Source organism: Amphibalanus amphitrite, unplaced genomic scaffold, assembly GCF_019059575.1.
Source record: "Amphibalanus amphitrite isolate SeventyFive unplaced genomic scaffold, NRLGWU_Aamphi_draft 000313F_arrow, whole genome shotgun sequence".
In the NCBI taxonomy this organism is placed as follows: domain Eukaryota; kingdom Metazoa; phylum Arthropoda; class Thecostraca; order Balanomorpha; family Balanidae; genus Amphibalanus; species Amphibalanus amphitrite.
In genome coordinates, this window is record NW_024881808.1 from 295,863 (window position 1) to 313,404 (window position 17,542).

Consider the following 17,542-nt stretch of genomic DNA (forward strand, 5'->3'; position numbering starts at 1 on the left):
TATGACTAACTCTAGCAAGTGTTAGCTAAATATCTTCAAAAATGGCCAAGTTATACGCATTATTGCAAAAAATTCACAATTATTAATTTTTCAAATCAATTTTTCAGCACGTATTTGACATCGTACGCCAATATAAATAGCACCATCGTGTTCCTGAGCTCAAACTGCATCCAATAGATACCTTTTTTGTCGAAAAATTTTAATTTCAAAATTTGACCTTTTTTGACCTGAAAGTGACCTGAACTAAGCTAAATTCGACTCAAAATGACCTCGAATGACACAGACGACATCAAATTCGAAATCTCTGACCTAAATGGACCATAAAACATGTGTCACGTGACCGACGCATGATATAATATTTTCGTGACCTGTGATGACCTGACCTTGACCTGAAAATCAAAGTATAAGTTTGGTACCCTCAGGGTATCTAGAGCATCTGTTCACGAGTGTGTGAACCAAAAATGAGCCTGATCTGACTTGTAAGACGGCGGCCAGAGCCCAAAACGTGAACAAGCCAAAATGCTAATAATTTTTACTTTGACCTGACCTGTGACGTCATCGGTGACCTCGAGATCAATGAAATTAGGTTTCGCTCGACAGTTTTTCTGGGGCTATCAGACGCCGTTTGAATATTGACGATCGGCCCAGTAGTTTCGGAGTTAGGAGGGGGGGCTATGAATAGCCCCCCCCCCCCCCCCCCAGTAGGGCGTGTTATACGCAGACCCCAGTGGGGCGCGGGTTAAATATGTCGCATTAGACGTGCTCAACGTGTTTACCTCGGTTTGCGGTTGGGCCCTTCCTCTGTGCGTCACATCTGTACTGCCACCATCCCCAGGCGCGGCGGCCGGCTCACACGAGCATCGGCCCGACTTCCTGATGAGTCTGCTGCACTGCCTCAGCCAGCTGCAGACTATGCTGCCCGACCTGGTGCCCGCCTCAGGTGAGACACGGTACCCTAACCAGCTACAGACCATGCTGACCGACCTGGTGCCCGCGTCAGGTGAGACACAGTACCTCAGCCAGCTGCAGACCATGCTGACCGACCTGGTACCCGCCTCAGGTGAGACACGGTACCCTAACCAGCTACAGACCATGCTGACCGACCTGGTGCCCGCCTCAGGTGAGACATTCTGCTTCGACGCCTCATGTGAGGCTGATTTGGTTCTTTTTTTTTGCTACATCAGACATGTTCGGATGTTTGCTACATCAGACAAAGTGCCACTACGAAAGTGGCGTATACATTATTAGAGCAATGCTATCCTGAACAGGCAGCGATGTTGCATGTGTCTAACATTCGCTCCCCCTCCCCCAGGCGAATGTCGCTGGCTATGTGACCCCTCCCCTCTGACCCCTTCCTTGCCTAGGACACTGTCTTTTGTCTGTGTGACCGCAGCCTGGCCCACCCCTCCGCCCTCAGGCGACTGTCTGCACCTGCTCACCGTACCGCCGTCGCTGGCCGTGGCCGACCTGGCCCTGCGCTGCACCTCGCCCATCGAGCTGACCCGGCTGTCGGCGCGGGCGGGCGCAGTCCGACTGGACCTGGGCAGACTGATGCTGGGGCGGCTATGGCCGCAGCTGGAGACGCCCGGACGGACTCCACTCTGGGAGGATGACACAATCTGGGTGAGAGGACGAGAGAGTCGGGGAGAGAGGCCGGAGAGGACAGTCGGTAGACGAGGCTGGGAGAACGACGGAGACTCAGTGAGAGACCGGGGTGGGTGGGAGTCGGGGTGAGCTGATGGTGGGAGGACGATAGAGAGTAAGAGGCGGCGAGGATGACGGTGTGGTTGAGGGGATTGGGGAGGGGACCGTGCACTACTATGTTCAAAACTGTACAAACTTGAATAGCAGCTGGTAATTTTCTCTCTCGCATGTTTATGAGTAAGACCTGCATCGGACTATGAATGATTGTCAGCTTTAGCAGTGATATCCTTCTAAATTGGCTAGCTCGTTATGGTGGTCAATCTGACTTACTGTGGACTAATATGGGCTGACGGACGTCATCGTTCTTTGTTACAGGTGGACCTGTCACCACCGACTGCCAGCGGTCCGGGCGGCGGAACCCCTCAGGAGACAGCGGCTGACCCGACTTCCTCTCCGGTCCGCGGCCGGCGCCGGAGTCTGCCCGTGAACAGTCTGTGTCCGCCATCCCCATCCACCACGAGAGAACCGGTCAGCCTGCCCACCTCGGCTACTGTCCCCAACCTTTCCTCACCGGCAGCCGGCAAAATAACCGACTCTGACTCACCGCGACTTGTCGACCGACTCAGAGTGGAGCTCCTGCGGCTGGCTGACAGGCTGTCTGCCCCCGCCGCCGCGTCCACCGACCCGCCGCCTCCAGAGCCGTCGGTGGCGGCTCTCGGTCACCTGGGCCAGCAGAGCGGTCTACTGGCTGAACTGCAGACTGTGCTGTCCGGCGGCGGTGGGGGCGGCTGCCGCCTGCTGCGGGCCGCCTCTGCGGACGGCCCGCTGCCGGCACTGACGGCTGAGGGGCCCGCCCGCGCCCGGCTGGCGGTGCTGCTGCGGGCCGCCCGCTGGACCGAGGCCGCCGAGATGGCGCTCAGTCTGCAGTTCCTGCCAGAGATGGACGGTGCCACGGACGCGGTGCTGGCCGCGCGGGTCCTCAACAGCGACGGTGGTGAGTAAGCTACACTAACGAGAGCAGTTTGTGGTCGGCACGGCGCCGGCCCAGTCTGCTGTTATTGAGGAAACGATCCTGTCAAATATCAGGATTCAGGCGACTTGTTACATTGAAAAACAAGTCAGTTACACTTTGTCAGCTACAATTTTTATCTTGCGATACCTACTATTATGATAGTGGGGGTTCGCAAGAGTAAAAAAGCGAGCCCGTGAAGTGTGAACGCAGGCGGCTCAGTGTTTCCTAGTCTGATATTGGTCTGGCACGCCGTCAGATGCCGACACCGGTTGGCGGCTGGTGCAGCACATCAGCAGCGAGCGGCGCCGGGCGGCCGTCATCTGCGAGATGGCTGGCCAGTGGCCGCTGCGGCGATGTCTGGACCTGCTGACCGGACTGGACGGGCAGGAGAGCCTGCGGGAGAGGCTGCTGCTCTCTGAGGAGGTAGGCGACTGAAGAGACTGAGGAGCCGATGCTACTACTGTCAGAGATACGACTATGAAGGAGTTGGCCGGGGAGAAACTTCTAAATTAATCTGTCAGGGGTATTGAAAGAGAGGTCACAATGCGAGAAGCTCTTGTCTAGCTTCCTAACTTCCTAACTTCCTAATGCAAATTCCTAACTTTCTGGGAAGTTAGGAATTTGCGTTTGTGAAGCTAAGTTGCCGTAGCGTGCGTTGGTCCCTCTCTGTTTGTGTGGTCGCTGGACGCTGAATCACCCTCCCGCCAGCGGTTCTGTAACCCTCCTTCTCTCTGCGGTTTATACCCAGCTGCTGCAGCTGTGGCGCCAGTGCCGCGGCCCGCCGGTGCCCTGCTGGGCCGAGCTGGAACGACGCTGCCGCCGCCAGCCGGCGCTGCTGACAGAGCTGCTCGCTGCCGCTGGCGCCGACTGCCGACCGGCGCTGTACCACCGCTGGGGCCGACTGCACGGCGCGGATGGTGCAGAGCTGCCGCCGCCGCCCGGACCGTCCGACCGGCTGGCGGCTCTGCTGCGGGAGCCGGCCGCCGCGCCTGTCACCGCTGTGAAACAGGTAAGAAAGCACCCACCGCCTGCGGCTAGTCGTCAGACAGGTGAGCTGATACGGCTCAATGGGGTGACCGCGCTAACGGATAAGTAATTTTGATGTTTTCAACTACTATGCAGCTGCTCTGTACCGCAAACCCTGCCAAGGCTGAAGGCAGTCTCTCTGTGTTTGTAACTGGGTCCCTCTCTGACTGTATACATCGGTCTCCAGCTGCTCCGAACCGCGGACCCAGCCGAGGTGGTCTCGCTGTGCGGCCGGCTGCAGTCGGTGGCCGCCCGCGCCGCGCTGCTCTCCGGACTCTGCGCCGTCCAGGGCGAGCAGCTGCCGCCGTCCCAGTTCGCCCAGCTGTACCGGCACGCGGCCGGGCTGCGCCTGCTCGGTCTGTTGGGCTCCGGCTGGCCGCACTACCAGCACCTGGCCGCCCGGCCCGAGCTGATCGTCATACAGCTCATCTGCAACCAGCACTTCCAGGTGCGTGGCCCAAGGTTGTCACTGGTGTGTCTGGGTGCCAATCTGGAAAAGGAGATGGCTTAGAGTGAAATTGAGCTGGTGATGGCTGTTTTCAATGTAAGAGCGAAGGAAGTGAACTTAAGCGCTATAGAGCATCGGTTGTAGTGACTGTTGACTAGTAATATCTGACAATGCACGCCTCCGGCCACCCGGCAGACGGCGGGCCGCGCGCTGCGGCTCCTCTGGCGGCTGGGGCTCATCACTGGCTCGGTACAGTCACCCTCCGGCGGCCGCTCCGCCTCCGCGCCGGGCCGGGCGCGGCCGCCGGACCTCCCGCACCCGGTACCGCCGCTGGACGCTGCCGTGAACGGCTGCCTGGAGCGTCTGGCCGAGCGGGCGCTGGACGTCAGCCGTCTGCCGGCGCCGCCGCCGCAGCTACCGCCCTCGCTGCCGCTGGCGCCGCCGCCGCCGGCCGCCGCGCCGCGCCACCACTGGGCGGCGGACCACAGCTCTAATGGCTGCATGCGCTGCGGGGCGGCGTTCAACGCGCGCTTCCGGCGCCACCACTGCCGCCGCTGCGGTAAACTCGTGTGCGAGCCGTGCAGCAAACACCGCGTTCAGGTGAGTGCAGGTGGGGCTGGTCGTGGCGGACGGGAGGCCGGACTGAAGTTAATTGTGTTCTTACTTTGCATGGCAAAGTGAGAACACTTGGGTCCCTGATGGGGCGGTTGTGCACTGATAACGTGCATAATGAATGAAATAAGAATAGATGTCTGCATAAATCAGAGTGTGACATTATATGCTCTGCGGGTCGCCAGCATTCACCCATGTCTGTTTTTCTACAGCTGGACGGCTGTGGCCCGGCCCCGGTGCGAGTCTGCTCCGTCTGCGTGATGGCCGTGTCGGAGCAGCCCGGCGGCGATCAGCTGTCGCCGGATGACGTCACACGGGCGTGAGTACCGTCCTATGGGATCCCGGCCGACTGGGCAGCTGCAGGGGGCATGACGGGCTTTGGGGCGGTAACGCTGCTGAGGTACTGTACGTAAAGCTTGGGCAATGCTTTTTTGGAGGCTAATATCCAATTAACTTACGATGCACTTTGATCTGTCAATAACAAGCGAGGGTTATCACGGGAGCGTTATCAAGTCGACTCACTGCGACCTGTGTGCGGTTCCGGTAATCCGGTGTGTCGCCGCACCGGCCTGACCTCCCCGCCGGCGTGCCTGCAGCCGGGAGCCGTGCTCTGCCGGACCGCCGGCGCTGCGGCTCACCGACAGCGCCGCGCACAACGTCCGCCAGCTGGAGCGGGTGCAGTTCGGGCACGCGCCGTCCGTCTCCACATGTCTGCTGCTGCTGCAGCTGCACACAGACGCGGCGGCCGGCGGCCGGCTGGTGCTGCGCGCGGCGCGCCAGCTGCTCTGGCAGCCGCCGCCGGCCGCCGCCGCCCACCCGGCGCTCACGGCCGGCCTGGCACGACAGCTCGCTCTGGCCGCCAAACTGCTGCTGGCGCGCGCCGAGCGGCCCGCAGAGGAGATGGCCGCCTGTGACGCGCTGCTGCGCGCCGCCGACGTCAGCCGGCTGCTGGAGGAGGCCGGCTGCGGCGAGCTGTCGGCCGGCGCTGACCTGTCGGACCGCGCCGCGTTGCGCCGCCTCCAGGCCGCCATGGTAGGCCGAGAGCTGTGGCGGCCGGCGCTCGACGTCTCTACTAAGGCCGGCCTGGACTGCGGCGCCGTCTGGGCCGCCTGGGGACTGGCCACGCTGCGCGCCGGCGAGCTGGCGGCGGCGCGACCGCGGCTGGCGCGCGCGCTGCGCCCGGCCGCCGAGCCGGACCGGCGCCGCGAGCAGGCGCGCCTGCTGTCGGCCGTGGTGGCCGCGCTGGAGGCGGTGCCGGCGGCGGCGGACGCGGCGCCGGCCGCCCTGCTGCGCGCCGAGGCCGAGCTGGCGGAGATCTGCGCCGGTCGGCTGCCGACCGTCGGCGGCGCGCCGCCCCCGGCCGCCCTGGACGAGGCGGTGTATTATCTGAGCACGTACGGCAGCGCGCGCCAGACGCTGTCACTCCTGCAGCGTCACGGCCTGTATGGCCGGGCGGCGGCGGTGGTGCGCGAGCTGACCGTGCGGCCAGAGGACTTTCACCGGGCGCTACTGGTGCCGGCCGTGCGGTGCGGACAGCTACAGCAGCTGCTGGACGCCCTCAGGAAGGACAGCCCCTCCCTCAGAGGCTGGAAGGTGGGTGGCTCCGGTACCGGCAGCTGCGGTAGCATACTGTAAAAATGCTGAACTGGCGCGCCTGCATCGCTATCGGGAATCGCTCTAACACGTTCATATTCCACCACAGCTGTGATTTAACGGCCGCTTGCTTCTCTCGCATTGCATTTCTGACAAGCCTTTTGATTGTTTTACTTTTTATAATGCTAAGGATGCGAAGAATTATGAATGTTGAGCACGTCTGATTGTACTCCATTTCCGCGTAAATACTGGTTTCGTCTCGTTGCACTCGCCGACATGTCTTTGACGTGTCTCTGCGGTGCAGGTGTACCTGGAGTTCAGCTGCGCGGAGCTGCAGCAGTCGGGCGCGTGGCACACGCTGCTCCAACTACAGCTGGCCTGTGGGGACCTTCTGAGGGCGGCCAACACCTGCATCCGAATCTACTGCCGACAGACCAACTATCGCTGCTACGCGCAGGTAAAATTGACGGACGCTACGCCCTTTATCTTAATTGGTACGAAAGGAGGCTAGCGAAAATGGGTCAAGCCCTACGAGGCGCGCTTTGCAACCTAAAACCGCTAGCCGAAGCCGTTATTGCGTTAAAAAATGAATGTGGTTTCTATCATTTTACCATACTACATATTTTCATGATTAATACGCGCCTCATTCTGCTGTGGTCATTGCATATACCGCATGCTGACGACTCCCCGTTCCGTTTCGTTTTGTTCTCCGAGCAGTCTCTGCACCATCTGGAGGCGGCCCGGGACCGGCTCAGCGAGTACCTGAACAGAGCCGACTGGAAGGCCGCCCGCGCCCCATCCGGACGCATGCCGCTCGTGTTGCCATGGAAACAGGTGTCGCAGCAGCTGACTGCCGTCGAGCTACAGATTCAGGTGGGTGATTGGTGGCACTGGCTGAATTCAGAGGGTTCTTGGCGGTGACGCGTTGGAGACTTGTCCGGGGCAGTAGAGGATGTTTTTGTTTCATGGCGTTTATTCAGTCACCAATAAAGCTCAGCTCATTGACTGCATGCACATCTCTTTACACAGCAACAGCGACATGTTTACAAATCGGCTCAATGGTGTGGTTTTATAAAGCATCGCGTTTTGCTATTCACAATGTAATAACTACATGCTTGTTTGTGCACCGTAATATATACAGCGTGATCGTGACGCATTGTACACTGAGCTAAGTATGTACTTCCATGTTTTTTTTTTAACCACTAGTTCCGCTAAACGGATCACCCGCTTGGTTTCCCTGAAATAAGGCTCACTTACTGAGCCATCACTCAAACGGTTAGACTCCAGTGTTGAGCAGATCCATCGCAAATTCGTACCGCTGTTAGATGACACATAGATGCCTGACTCCGTCTTCTCACTCTGGTTTCGTGGTGGGTGCTGGGTTAGTGCAAACTTGAGCGACCCGCCACTGCAGGCCGTCAGTGCTCAGGTTGTGACGCGCCGCCTGCTCAGTAAGGGCTGTGTGTGGTCGTCGCTCCAATCGTGCTGTCGGTGTTAGTCGGCAGTGGTCTGTTCAGTAGGAGCTGTGTGTTGTCGGCGCTCCGATGGTGCTGCCCGTGGCAGTGGTGCTGATTGGTGCCGTGGTGCTGTCGGTGGCAGTTACCGCCTGTTCAGCAGGAACTATGTGTGGTCGGCGCCCCGGTGGTGCCGGCGGACGGTGTCGCGGTGGGCGGCGCGGTGGTACCTGCCGCGGTGACCTCCGGCAGGTAGATCTGCTGCCCGATGAAGTTGCCGGCCGGGCCGTAGTTGCAGAAGTAGGCCCGCTTGGGTAGGTTGTAGAAGTCCTTGTCGACCGTCTCGGTGTAGCCGCAGCCGACCAGTGTGGTGCTGGCCCAGATGACCTGGGTCAGGTGACCGATGACCTGACCCGACACGGGGTCCGTGCCCTGCGTGAAGGTCAGATTCGACTGCTGGAAGTGCGGCAGCTCGTCATGGAACCACTGTCCGATGGCGCGGCCGGTCCAGTTCTTGGCGTGGCCCCAGGTCCAGGCGGCGTTCTGGCCGACGGCGAAGCGCGGCACGGCGCGGCACTGGTCGTGCGACTGCTGGCACTGGTCGGCCCACCGCTGAGCCACGGTCGCCAGCTCGGCGTCCCAGGCGAGCGGCGGCATCTCGCTGGCGGCAGGCAGGTTGTTGGACGCGTACTTCCCGGTCCGCATCGCCTCACGGATCGTGTTGTGAGCGGCCAGGATCTCTGAAATATCTGCGGCGCTGACGGTGCTGGCGGCAGTGTTCGGCTGACTGCAGCTGGACGACGGGCCGGCGCTCGGGTACATACACATGGTGTGCTGGGTGCCGGATGGACACGTCACACCCGTACAGTAGTTCGTACCGGCGGCGGCGGCTGAGGCCAGCAAGCAGCCGGCTACCAGGAGAGAGATGATGTGGGACGAGCAGACCATGGCGCTGACTAGAGGCTGCTGACTGAACTGCTGAACTGCAGACAGGAGACTGATACTGGCTGACCGTTGGACCCCGCTTATAAACCCCTCCGGCTCTACCGGGTCAACCCTGTGAGATAGCACGTGTGGCACGGACTCTTGGCTAGGGCTCGACTCACACGTGTCAAGTTCACACTCATGTGGCCTGCGCGCCGTGCTTAGTTCAGACTGATTGTTGCCAGCGGAACGGTATACGGCTGGTAATGGAGCGGGCCGCAGTATCTGGTGCAGCCGCCGGGATACTGCGGCCTGTTTGCGTGACAGGTGGGTGCCGGGCCGGGGGACACGTACCGCTCGCCATTATAACTCCCACCGAGATGTCAGTCAGCTGAGACCGGGCTGGAGCATTCACTGACTGTCATACACGGCTGTCAGATGAATGGGTTAGACAGATGCGGTAGCGAAAGCCGTTTATGTGGTTCCGAATGCCCGCTTGTTCAGGGTAATCAATGGCAACGTTATTGCATGGGTTGATTGATATGACCTAGATTCGATAAAAATGATCGTACTGAAATTCTGAATGAGGGTAGTAGGGGAGACCCGGGAGGTATGGGCCGGTTTTGTGAAAAGGCAATTTTCTTCCAGTGGGCAGTGGCTAGAGCCGGTTTTTCACTCTGTGTACGTGAAATTGCCTTTGGCCTGCAAAGTGTGCCTGATATTAGGCATCTGGGATCAACTATTTTGTCTCGAGATAACTTTCAATAAATAATGTGCTTTTTCGATCCATCAAAATACGCCGGGAGGTATGGGCCATGGCCCGGGAAGTATGGGCCGGTGACATGTTTCATATTCTTTTCTCGACAATGAGAACAATACTCGTAGCAGGTATCTACCTTGATCTCTCTTAGAGCCCAGGAACCGCAAAAGCGGCCAACAGCTTACTTCATTGGAGGTCACTTGTGCACATATGTATTTTGGTAAACTCAATCATGCACCATGAAATACAATTAATAATATTTTTCTGTTCGAATGAAATTTGAAGTTAAATTTTCAACCTTGCGCGACAAAAATAAAACATATTGAAGATGACACTCAATGAAAGCATCTTTTTATTGAATTATGCTCAACGGGGGTGGGTGGCCCGAACCTCCCGGTTAGAACGTCAGAATTTGCGTAGCATCTCAGCTCATAATCTTGCAAGAAAGCTTCAAATTGTGTATTCAGTCTTTATTTGCATGCTTCAAACTTTATGTTAGCATTGGTCTGACATCATAAAATGAGCCTGGTTCAAATTTATCGCGAATTTTCTTTCTGTGCAGTATTTTACTCGAAGAGGGCAAAAACGCTTTATCACCGCTCATTGCCAAAGAAGACTGAGGAAGATTTTGAAAATCGCGTGGGTTATATAACGGAATGGCTGCTACCAGTTTACGCAGTCAAATGTGTAAAAATACGCAACACTTCTTCAAAACTGCGATGGCCCATACCTCCAGGGGGCCCATACCTCCCGGGTCTCCCCTACGGCAGTTATATTTGAGGTTGCAAAATCGGTTACATTTTGACATTTTGAGGCTAATTCGAGGACATCCGCGTAAAAGAGCCCACGGTTTCCGACATTTTGGTGCTTTGTAGTGTCTCTAACTCTGGCGCGGCTGCGCCAGTTCAGGTGCGCTGCGACCTTCGCTGCACTTAACTGCCGCTGTACCAGGTCAGGTAGGCTGTGGCCGCCCTTGCACCAGTTCAGGTGTGGTACATTCATTTGTACTTTGGTACTGTTGGTTCTCAGCCCCTACTTCTGACAAAAGGTCTTTTAGATTACCTTTAGTAGGCTCTTGCGTGCTTGACCTATGCGCGTTGGTCGCTGGATTCCGCCCGAACGTTCGAGAGCAAACGTGTGACAGCCGTTTCATCGAAATTCCCGAGCATTTTATGTCTGGTTTAGCGTAGGAACCATGGGTGCAAGGGTGCAGCTGCACCCACAATATTTCTCCAGTGGGTGCAGACAATGTATTCTGCACCCACAATAATCTGAACCAAAAACCCCTTTTCTCATCAACACTACATCCCATGCAGCACGGCAAATTCAGGATATGTTGCCCACTATCCATCTTTCGAAGCATTTGCTATTGTGATAGTCTTCAAAACTTACATTTGTGCTGAAGAAAAAAGGGAAATGGAGCATGTGATTGAACACATACCAAACGGATGACCCACTGTCAAAATTTTTAGCCCGATATCTTCGAAAATGGCTAAGTTGGCCGCTTTTACTTTTTGCGGTTGTCAATATTGACAATATTAACCCTCGCAGTGTGCGGCGTTTTCCAGCTTCTAATGTGTAGGAGGAGTGGGGGGGGGGGGGTCGGTTGGACCCCCCTGCCGTTCGGCCCCTGATCGAGCTAGAGCTTCGCGGAATAAACGAGGGTGTTGCCCGTGACGAGAGGAAGCCGATGATACCCAATTTTAAGGTCCTAGGTCATCGGTTGACCTTCCAGGTCAGTTCAATGTTCCAAAAGTCGGGGAAATCGGGACCTGCTAGAACTGCGTAAAGTGAAGCTGTTATCGGGTTTTTCGGGGTGCTGATCACGAATATCATATTAGTTTTGATTGATCACAGATGATTTCTTCATGCATTTAGGCAAGATCGGGTCAGGTCAGGTCAGGTCAGGTCAACCATTAGGCGTCCTATCGGCTATCCATTGTAGGTGTCAACTACCACTGACGGCGTCGTAGCATGTTAAGAAGGCACTAAAACTACTTCGTAAACGTTCAAATGGATGTTAAATTAGAAATCAGCCCGAAAAACTACCCTAGAAACATGTAAAACTCGAAAAAGTGAACCGAGGTCATCAAAGGTCAATGACCTGACCTGACCTTCAGGTGACCTTCACACCCACCGTGATGCATGGGACGAACATCATTTCACATGTTTGAACGTCTACAATCACAAAAAGACTGGAAACGCGCGGATAATGTGAGCTGACATACGCCAAATCGCGATTCCGGCCGAACATGGTCTCGAGAATCAGGTCACAGGTTAAAGGTCTTTGGGTCAGGGTCATGAAATTTTCAGAGTAGGTGTAAAACTGATCAACTCGAGGGTACTTGAAGTTTCGTCGCGGTCAGCCGCTTTTTGCGCGAGTTATTTGCGAAAAACCATGGGGGGTTCATCCGACCCCTTACACATGCGAGGGTTAATGCTTCCAAATGCACTTATCGGTCGGTACCTTTTCGACATGGTACACCCTCAAAGCTTGTAACGAGCCTTCGTTCGGATGTCGCTCCCTACCCCCCCCCCCCCCACCCCCCACCCCGCTTCACCGGCCATGGCTGGATTTCTGCACCAATGCACCCACAATGTTCCAGCCGTTCCTACGCCCATGGTTTAACACGCTTTATACCAACCACTGGTCCACGTCTGCCCCAACATTGACCAGCCTTCTGACCAGACTTCTTTCTTGTCCGCTTCATGGCCAGGTTTTGCCTTCTGGCTCCCCGTCTAGCTGCCCCAGTTGCTGACCTGACCTGTCCTGGGTAAACCGATTTGACCTTTTCGCATGTGACTTGATTCACGCCCCAATGCGCCTGAAATAGCGTCAAGTCACGCTAAAACGCTAACTACCTCTCCGCAGGTGACTCGTTTTCTGAGCGAGCCGCGGCACCTGAGCGAGCAGACGGCTCTCTCGGAGGAGCCGGCTCCCACGCTGCTGGCCGGGCCGGACCAGCGGCGCCGGCTGGTGGTCACACTGCTGGCGGCAACTACCAGCGTACCGGACGCCCTGTGCCTGGCGCACCGGTGAGTAGCAGAGGGAGGCGAAGGGCGGACAGGGTGGAAACAGGTGGCTTGTGGGAGATGGCGTGCGGATAGGGAAATTTGTCAGCGAGGCTCTTGCTACGCTCTTTAATGGCGGATTTTACCGCATGATCGTTTGTGCTAAATATTACCTTGATTTTACAATTGCTATGATTTGAAGAGGCATTGATGTCCTTTACTTTTTTCGATTTGTGCGATCATTGACTCTCCATGTGTTTGATATTGCCGGTGCGTTCTTCCCGGCTGCCGTCCGATGCGTCATGCTTGGCGTTTCCCCGCCGCGACCCGTCACCCAGACCGCTCTCACCGCCCCCCGGCAGGATCGAGCGCTCGCTGGGCGTGGAACTGGGAGAGCTGGTGCCGGCCGTGGCCGAGCGGCTGGTGGCGGCCGGCCGCTGCGACCAGCTGCACCAGCTGCTGCAGCTGCTCATGGACACCACGCAGCTGGGACAGCAGACGCTGCGCCGGCTAGTGGCGCTGCCGCCGGCTGGCCACCCGTGTGTGGGCCTGCTGCTCACCGCCATCACCGAGCCCACCGTCAGGGTACGGTGATGCTACGATATGGTGGGGTAGGATGGAACCTGGCGGGGTAGAGCTGGAACTGGTTGGGCCGCGGAAAGCCCCGGGGGTAGGGTGGAGCCGGGGGTTGAGGTGGGCTGAGGTTTGGACCCGGAGGGCAGTGACGCAAACAAACGCAGCTGTACGGTCAGATCTAGGAGTGGATGGTCGGCTCAGTATTTGGAATAGGTGATGGCAGCTCAAGCCGGCTTCTCCCTCATTGCCTGTGTGTTTAGTGATCTATCGTTTCTGCTACTGTGACATGCGGTGACGATGATCGTAACTGTGGTTCGTGTTTCCTTGTTCCAAACCAGCTGTTCTGGTGCTTCAGCTGGAGGCGCTGGTGCAGTGTCGCCGCTACAAGGAGGCCTACATGTTGGCTGCCAGCCGGCGCCGGCCTGCCGAGGTGTCCGCCGTGCTGACAGGTGCCGAGGGGGCCGGTCAGACCACTGTGGCCACCATCTGCCGGCGCTGGCTGCAGCGGCACGCGCCGCACCTGCTCTCACAGACGGCTGATCGGACGGCGGATTCTCCGCCGCCCTCCAGCGTGGCGAGCTCGCCGGGCCCGGCCACAGACCTGGCGTCCGGTGGCTCACCGGCTGGTAGCTCCGCCGGGACCTCCACTGGCGCACCGACTCCGGCCGCCGGCTGTCGCTGAGACCAGCCGTCCTGGATCCTTTACTGTTCAGAAGGGTCGCGGCAGTTTAGAGGCAGAGGAGGCTGTCCCTTGTTAGGGACGGCGACGACGAACAGGGACCGATTACTGACAGCATTGCATTTGACACCGACCCAGTCTATCTTCTCCGGCCGGTCAGTCGACGTTTTGTGAGCCGCTGCCGGGGGTTGTCACAGACGCCTGGCTGACCGGTACGATAGTGTCCCGTTGCTGCGGGGCTGGGCGAAGCACAACGATGGTAATTCAGGACGGGCATTGGACTTGGCTGTGAATGTGCCAGTTTTTTGTATGCGCTCTGCTTTAACGTTCATTTAGGGATTCAGTAGGGAACTATGTATCCTGTATTATCCATAACCCGTGGGACAGACCGTAATCTAAAATATGTATCTCGTTTATTCAGTGTCACGTGTTGATAGCCTAGGTCTTTCAGCTGGTTTACCCTCATCCACAGCAGATCAATACGTTTCTGAACTATGCATGGCTAAGAAACTTTAATTGTTACTCTTACAGTATCATTCTAGCGTCGTCTTTGTTCAAATATGTTTTCTCAGGAGCGGCATTATACGATGGCAGTCGCATCTTTCGTGCGTCCTATTGCTGCTAATCACACATTGCTCGCATAAATAGTGGCTTTCATCTGACTTGTGTAGATTGTACTTGATATGGTTCCTACGGTATTGTACGACTGGGCTTAACACTTGGCTGTGTATGAATCCGGAGCGTATTTCGTCAGTGTCAGTAGTTTTCTTGGACACCTGTAGCTTTAATTGCTCAGATCGGGTGCTCGATTTTTCGGCAAATAGTACATGTTTCTTGCAGGCCTGTGTTCGTTCCCGAAACATCTGGGTTTGAGGTAGAATCCACGTTGGATCGGCCACATGTGACAGCCGCTGGTCGGCTGACATTGCCGAAAGATGACAATCCTATGAACGGTCGATTACGGAAACGCATGCGATTGGCCGCAATATGTATCCAAATGTGGACCAAAGCACTCAGTTGTGTGTCTGTTGTGGGGTGCCATAGTACTCAGCTGTGGGCATATTTATACTTTCTGCTATCATATTTTTGTATAAAGTGTGTTTTGTAAGGATTGCAAAGAGTGCACGTGTGGTACCAAATATAAAGTAAAGAGCATCCAGCGTCATATTCCTTTGTACGAATTGAGTGTCCGTTGAACATCATTATGCATATATCGTGAGAGGTGTTATACGGCAGTATGGCGCGAGAATTGTGCTCGATTGACGAAAATGTCGACAGAACAGCAGCGAGCATTCGCTGACATGCGGGTATGTGTCGATTTAGACGATTTTGTTCTTAAATCCGTTGAATGGGCCATTGCTTTTTGGGATGAACTTCTATATGTATGGTATTCATGTTGATTCCTTTTTGTGACGGACGATATGCCTTCTGTCTTACTATGAAATATGTGGCAGCATTAGGAACAATGTAGACCGATGGCCGATAAACTTCATGACTGTGATATTCCCGAAGCATGGACAATCCTACGAAGCCACCTGCAGAAGGAATTGGTTGGAGACTTGATACCGATACCCTTTGTTACCGAAGGAGATCTGTACGACCTTTTGACCGTCTTCTACAAACAGGACGACGGAAAGGTACGAGAATCTTCTTTCTCTCTTCCCTCCCTCGTATCTTCTGTCCTTCACTCACTTCTAGCTGTATGTGTACAGTCAGATAGTTTTCTGTGTGTGCCGGTGGGACTGCCTGTCGGCGTACTATGTCCATCTGACGGTACCCCTGCCGTCCGTACCGCCCTCAGGGTGTGCTGTCGCGACTGACCCGGCCGCGGCAGTACGAGCTGCTGGGACCGCTGGCCGGCCTGGCTGACCTGGCGCACTCCAACCGAGCGGAGCTGGAGGCCTGCGCTCGACCCCATCTGGAGGAGCTCGACTTCCCCGCCCAGTACACTGTAAGGCATATGCACCGAGGCAGGAGCATAACAGCTCGGGAAAAAGTCATAGAACCGCCGATTATCTGCGTCGCCGGCATTTAAAACAGATTTATTGCAAGATTTATTTGTTTTTCCCCTAGGTATGTCCCTATGTCTATGATTACATGTACCTAAATAATCAGCAGATTCATGTATATTGTCATGATTGTATTTCGGTAATGCGTGTCATATCCATCGATATTCATCAAAACAGCATTACCAGCATACCCGTTCTTGCGGGTGAATGGCTTTATGACGTGCGAATTGATAGTCCTATTTGCGTTTCCAGTGCGATTTGTACGGTAAATCCGGTAAGGAGATCCACCTCATTGTGAAGCAGCCACACAAGAAGGTGGTGCTTCTGACGGCGACTCAGCCGGGGGACATTGTCATCGACAGGTCGGCGCACCCGGGTAAGCCGCCGCCGCACCAGAGCGCCGACCCGGGTCAACTTGACGCACTCTGGGGGAGGGGAAATGGGGTATGTAACTTCTTAACAGGTCTCGGGTGCATATGGTTTCCTCTGGACAGGGACACTTTGGCAAGACGCGAGCTCTTAGTCCTGACTTCACAGATGAGATGACTATGTAGATCTGACTAGTGAGTGGTATCTATAGCACAAGCTTGGGACTTCTGCAGTTCGGATACGTTGCCGTATACAAGGGAGGGCTTGTATTGAATACACTGTCCGTTTGTCGTTTCTGGAGCACATTGACTGATTCTAGGTCCTGCATCCGCTGACTGACTGCGTGCCTGTGTTCCCTGCAGCGCTGCAGTACGTTGACCGCGTGTACCTGATCACTGAAGTGGTGTACTCGGCCGGCGTAGACCTGGTGGTCTCTGCCGCCGGCCGCACCAAACAGTACTTCTCAAGTCGCGTGCTGCCGCTGGCGTTCATGTACCAAAAGTTCCCCGTCGACGAGTACGGCGCTGTCGGCACGGAGGTAAGTTGAGCACCATCCCCCTCGAGCCAGCGGGACGACTGCTCTTCCTTTTTGAGCCACCCCCACCAACCCTGCCATAAGTCAGCTGCAGTCGATCTTCCTTCCAAGTCAGTTGACCGGCATGCTGGCTCACTTCTGTGATAATACAATTACACATTAGTCAGGAGACATTCGGCTTCTTACTTGGCCATTTGATCGCAAGGGAAAGCGGGCTCACCAAGCTCATTCCTTTCGTGTTTCATTGCAGGTGCCCTCTGGCGGAGATATGAAGAAGATGAGTTTCGTCCAGGTGCGCCGGAGCCGCCGGCCGGACGACCCTCTGCCGGAGGCACCCCGGACCTCGATATCGGCCCGATGGCAGCCGGCGGCGCGGCGCAGCCCACGCGACGGTCTGCCGCTGCTGCCTGCCGCCGCGCCCGGCACCCGCGGGCCGCTGCCGCCCCTGCCTCCCGACTGAGCCGTGCTGGGGATATGATGCATCGAACAAATATCGTATTACGTTTTGATAATAAAATGTGTGACAACCTAACACGTCTCAGTATGCATTTAGCCGATATCTTGATAGCTCGAGACGTTCTGTTGGAGCATAGATTGTGGGAGCGATGGGCTGATTCGCTAAGTGAATCGTAAATGGACACACTGCTCGAAACTTCGGTACTTTGAGATGGCAGGTGCATCTTTTGCTGTCCTTTCCGTTGTGAGGCAGGGCGCCAAGGGTGGGTCACGGAGTCCCTGTTCGTGACTCCCTTTTGAAGCCTCCCGATCAATATCACCTCCGTCGCCTTGCCTCCGTCCAACACTATTTGCCCATAGTCAATCTCAGTGCACCAGAGTCAGGGTATTACGCTGAGTCGTATACCTAGGTGGCGGAGACGACTGTTCATCG

General features: G+C 56.3%; 2 protein-coding genes across 2 annotated transcripts; both read left to right on the forward strand.

Moving 5' to 3' along the window:
- Positions 1 to 4,440: 4,440 nt before the first annotated feature.
- LOC122388189 (zinc finger FYVE domain-containing protein 26-like) lies at positions 4,441 to 14,895 on the forward strand. Its single transcript, XM_043379046.1, has 9 exons — positions 4,441 to 4,730; positions 4,955 to 5,061; positions 5,339 to 5,975; positions 6,174 to 6,335; positions 6,640 to 6,792; positions 7,053 to 7,208; positions 12,346 to 12,509; positions 12,848 to 13,070; positions 13,417 to 14,895. The coding sequence occupies exons 1-9, from the start codon at positions 4,632 to 4,634 to the stop codon at positions 13,741 to 13,743; spliced, it is 2,028 nt and encodes a 675-aa protein (XP_043234981.1). The 5' UTR covers positions 4,441 to 4,631; the 3' UTR covers positions 13,744 to 14,895.
- Positions 13,539 to 17,187, forward strand: LOC122388210. Its single transcript, XM_043379088.1, has 5 exons — positions 13,539 to 15,377; positions 15,542 to 15,691; positions 16,002 to 16,125; positions 16,481 to 16,656; positions 16,904 to 17,187. Exons 1-5 carry the CDS (start codon positions 15,216 to 15,218, stop codon positions 17,111 to 17,113), a joined length of 822 nt encoding a protein of 273 aa, XP_043235023.1. The 5' UTR covers positions 13,539 to 15,215; the 3' UTR covers positions 17,114 to 17,187.
- Positions 17,188 to 17,542: the final 355 nt, after the last annotated feature.

Bases quoted from the DNA above. Each gene is read 5' to 3' on its own strand.
- LOC122388189 (XM_043379046.1), top strand. From the start codon at position 4,632: ATGCGCTGCGGGGCGGCGTTCAACGCGCGCTTCCGGCGCCACCACTGC. The intron at 5,976-6,173 runs GTGGCCGCGCTG...TCACTCCTGCAG, and splicing joins CGCGCCTGCTGTCGGCCGTG to CGTCACGGCCTGTATGGCCG. The intron at 13,071-13,416 runs GTACGGTGATGC...CTGGTGCTTCAG, and splicing joins TCACCGAGCCCACCGTCAGG to CTGGAGGCGCTGGTGCAGTG.
- LOC122388210 (XM_043379088.1), top strand. From the start codon at position 15,216: ATGGCCGATAAACTTCATGACTGTGATATTCCCGAAGCATGGACAATC. The intron at 15,692-16,001 runs GTAAGGCATATG...TTGCGTTTCCAG, and splicing joins ACTTCCCCGCCCAGTACACT to TGCGATTTGTACGGTAAATC. The intron at 16,126-16,480 runs GTAAGCCGCCGC...TGTTCCCTGCAG, and splicing joins CGACAGGTCGGCGCACCCGG to CGCTGCAGTACGTTGACCGC.